We start from the raw sequence: 2026 nt of genomic DNA, 5'->3' as shown, positions 1-2026 counted from the left end.
AACAGAAGGAAATAAAGGGTTGTCTTCGTCTAAAAAAAAAGATTTCGAATGATTTCGACAGTAATTCGAGGGCGCACTCCACTTTTCCAATTCTAAAGTACAATTGAGCAATTTCACTCCATAAAATTCCGTGTCGATGGTGATTTTCCCCGTAGTAAAAAGTGCGGACTTTCAGACGTTCGAGTCCAATAGAAATGCCATCTTCCGCCAGACAAAGAATAAAACAGCACCGAAAAGCGACGTTTAGAAGGTGGAGACGACAAATGTGGTATTCGCCCAAGACATTCTTCTGCTTTTTCAGAAGCGCCACGCATTTCTTCAGCGTCGCTCTTAACTCATCGTCAGACTCGAAATTTTCATGAATTGTTAGATGGTAAAATGCTTCAGACAGAGCGACCACGTTTGAGTCGGTGGCTTTCTGGGCGTTCAGTATTTGGAATCTGCAGCTTCCTTCTCGTCATTCAAACAACAGTGACAGTGGCAAGTGAAGTAAAACTGGCGCTTTAAAAGGTCTCGTCTTTGGGATTTTGGCAGGGCAATGTCCAGGTATGAAATGCTTATTCTCTTGAGGTCATCGTCGGGAATGTCGTTGACCGCTCTGACTATTAAGGTTTTGCCGTTGAAGTACCAGTAGGCATCAGGGTCGCAACTGTGATCGAAGATTGAGAATCCTAAATACTAGCCACCTCCTATAAGATAAAATTCGCCATTAAGGATTTTATTCGAATTAACGGAAAATTTGCAAAAAATATCGAAGAGTAGCTTCCTGTCGGCTTCGTTGTTGGGGTCATAAAGGTCCGGGAAGAACCTGACCCACTTTACTCCCTGCATCTCCTCAAACAACAACATCTTTGGTAAATCTTTGGAGATTTCTTCCTGGTGTCCCATCAAATCGTCGAACGACCTACTGTAGCAGCCGACAGTTTCTCGAAATGAGGTTCTTCCACTTTCTCCAGCCATCTTTATCTTCGTGTAGAGTCTGGCCATTATAAGGTCTTCGGCTTCCAGCGGAAACTTCTTCAAACGTGCGCATTCCAGCTTGTGGAAATCTGACCAGGCCTTCCTTTGACAATGGACGTCGCAGAAATAAAGCAGTTGGCATTGACTACAGCGTTTTGGCTTTGGTCTAGTCTGAAGTACACGCCCAAACTCATTTTCTTTAATCACGGGTTCGTTGCTACTTCTCATACAGTAGTCGCATAGTATTCCCTTTGCGCTTTCGAAGGTGGCAAACACCAGTGGTTCGGATTTGCAAATTACGTCTCCTCGACTAAATCCCATCTTTTTATCTAAATGACTTTAAAGTAATTTATGTTAAGTTGTCTGTATCTATGCACTAATGACCTTAGATAAGTTTTTTGAGAAAGCTTTTACTATCACAATATAAAAATTGCCGCCAAGATTTTTAGCTTGTAAAAGGTGTCGCTGATTTAATATTTTTATTAATTTTAATTAAAGGAACTACGAGAGGAAAAACTCAGGGCCATTAACCTAATACGGGGCTGGGAAAGCATTGAAGCAGTTTCATTCGTTTTCAGTTGGCACAACATTTAAGGTAACTGTCTTTTAGGATTCGAAATTTGAAAACTGGACAACTTCGTTTAACTTCCACGCCGACTATGACACTATGACGTAAGGGCAGGCCCGTAGCCAGGGTTTTTCAGTTGAGGGGGCCTGAAAAATTCCGAAGGGGGCACGCTCAGTGGCGTACGGAGGGTTTGTGGCGCCCGGTTCAAAATGTGTATATGGCGCCCCCAATTAAAGTAAATTAGGAACAAGTATTCTTTACACACTACTTTAAAGCAAGTGTCGGCTCTAGTTGAGTTTCGTTCTGGCTCGACAGTTGTAGCCACCGTGCAAATTTAAACAAGTTGATTAGGCACATTACCCAACATAATTTACCTATATGGCGTGGCCCAAAAGCATGATTTTAGGTCATTGGGTATTCTTACTCACCTATCAGAAAAGACTATTTGTAATCACGTGCTCAGTCAACCTCGCTTGGATTGGCTTTTCGGCAAACACG

The 2026-nt window shown here is 42.4% G+C and overlaps 1 protein-coding gene across 1 annotated transcript; it reads right to left on the bottom strand.

Annotated features, from left to right (window-relative positions):
• Positions 1–426: 426 nt before the first annotated feature.
• Positions 427–1281, bottom strand: LOC149959180 (histone-lysine N-methyltransferase SMYD3-like). The gene is made up of 2 exons (XM_090167358.1): positions 818–1281; positions 427–649 (listed from the first exon to the last, which is right to left on the bottom strand). Exons 1-2 carry the CDS (start codon positions 1279–1281, stop codon positions 427–429), a joined length of 687 nt encoding a protein of 228 aa, XP_090023484.1.
• Between the last annotated feature and the right edge of the window lie 745 nt (positions 1282–2026).

This window comes from Leiobunum rupestre, chromosome 2 (assembly GCF_980474605.1).
Source record: "Leiobunum rupestre chromosome 2, qqLeiRupe1.1.hap1, whole genome shotgun sequence".
Taxonomy (NCBI): domain Eukaryota; kingdom Metazoa; phylum Arthropoda; class Arachnida; order Opiliones; family Sclerosomatidae; genus Leiobunum; species Leiobunum rupestre.
Note: the sequence above shows the minus strand (reverse complement) of the source record. Positions and strands in the feature narration are given on the sequence as shown.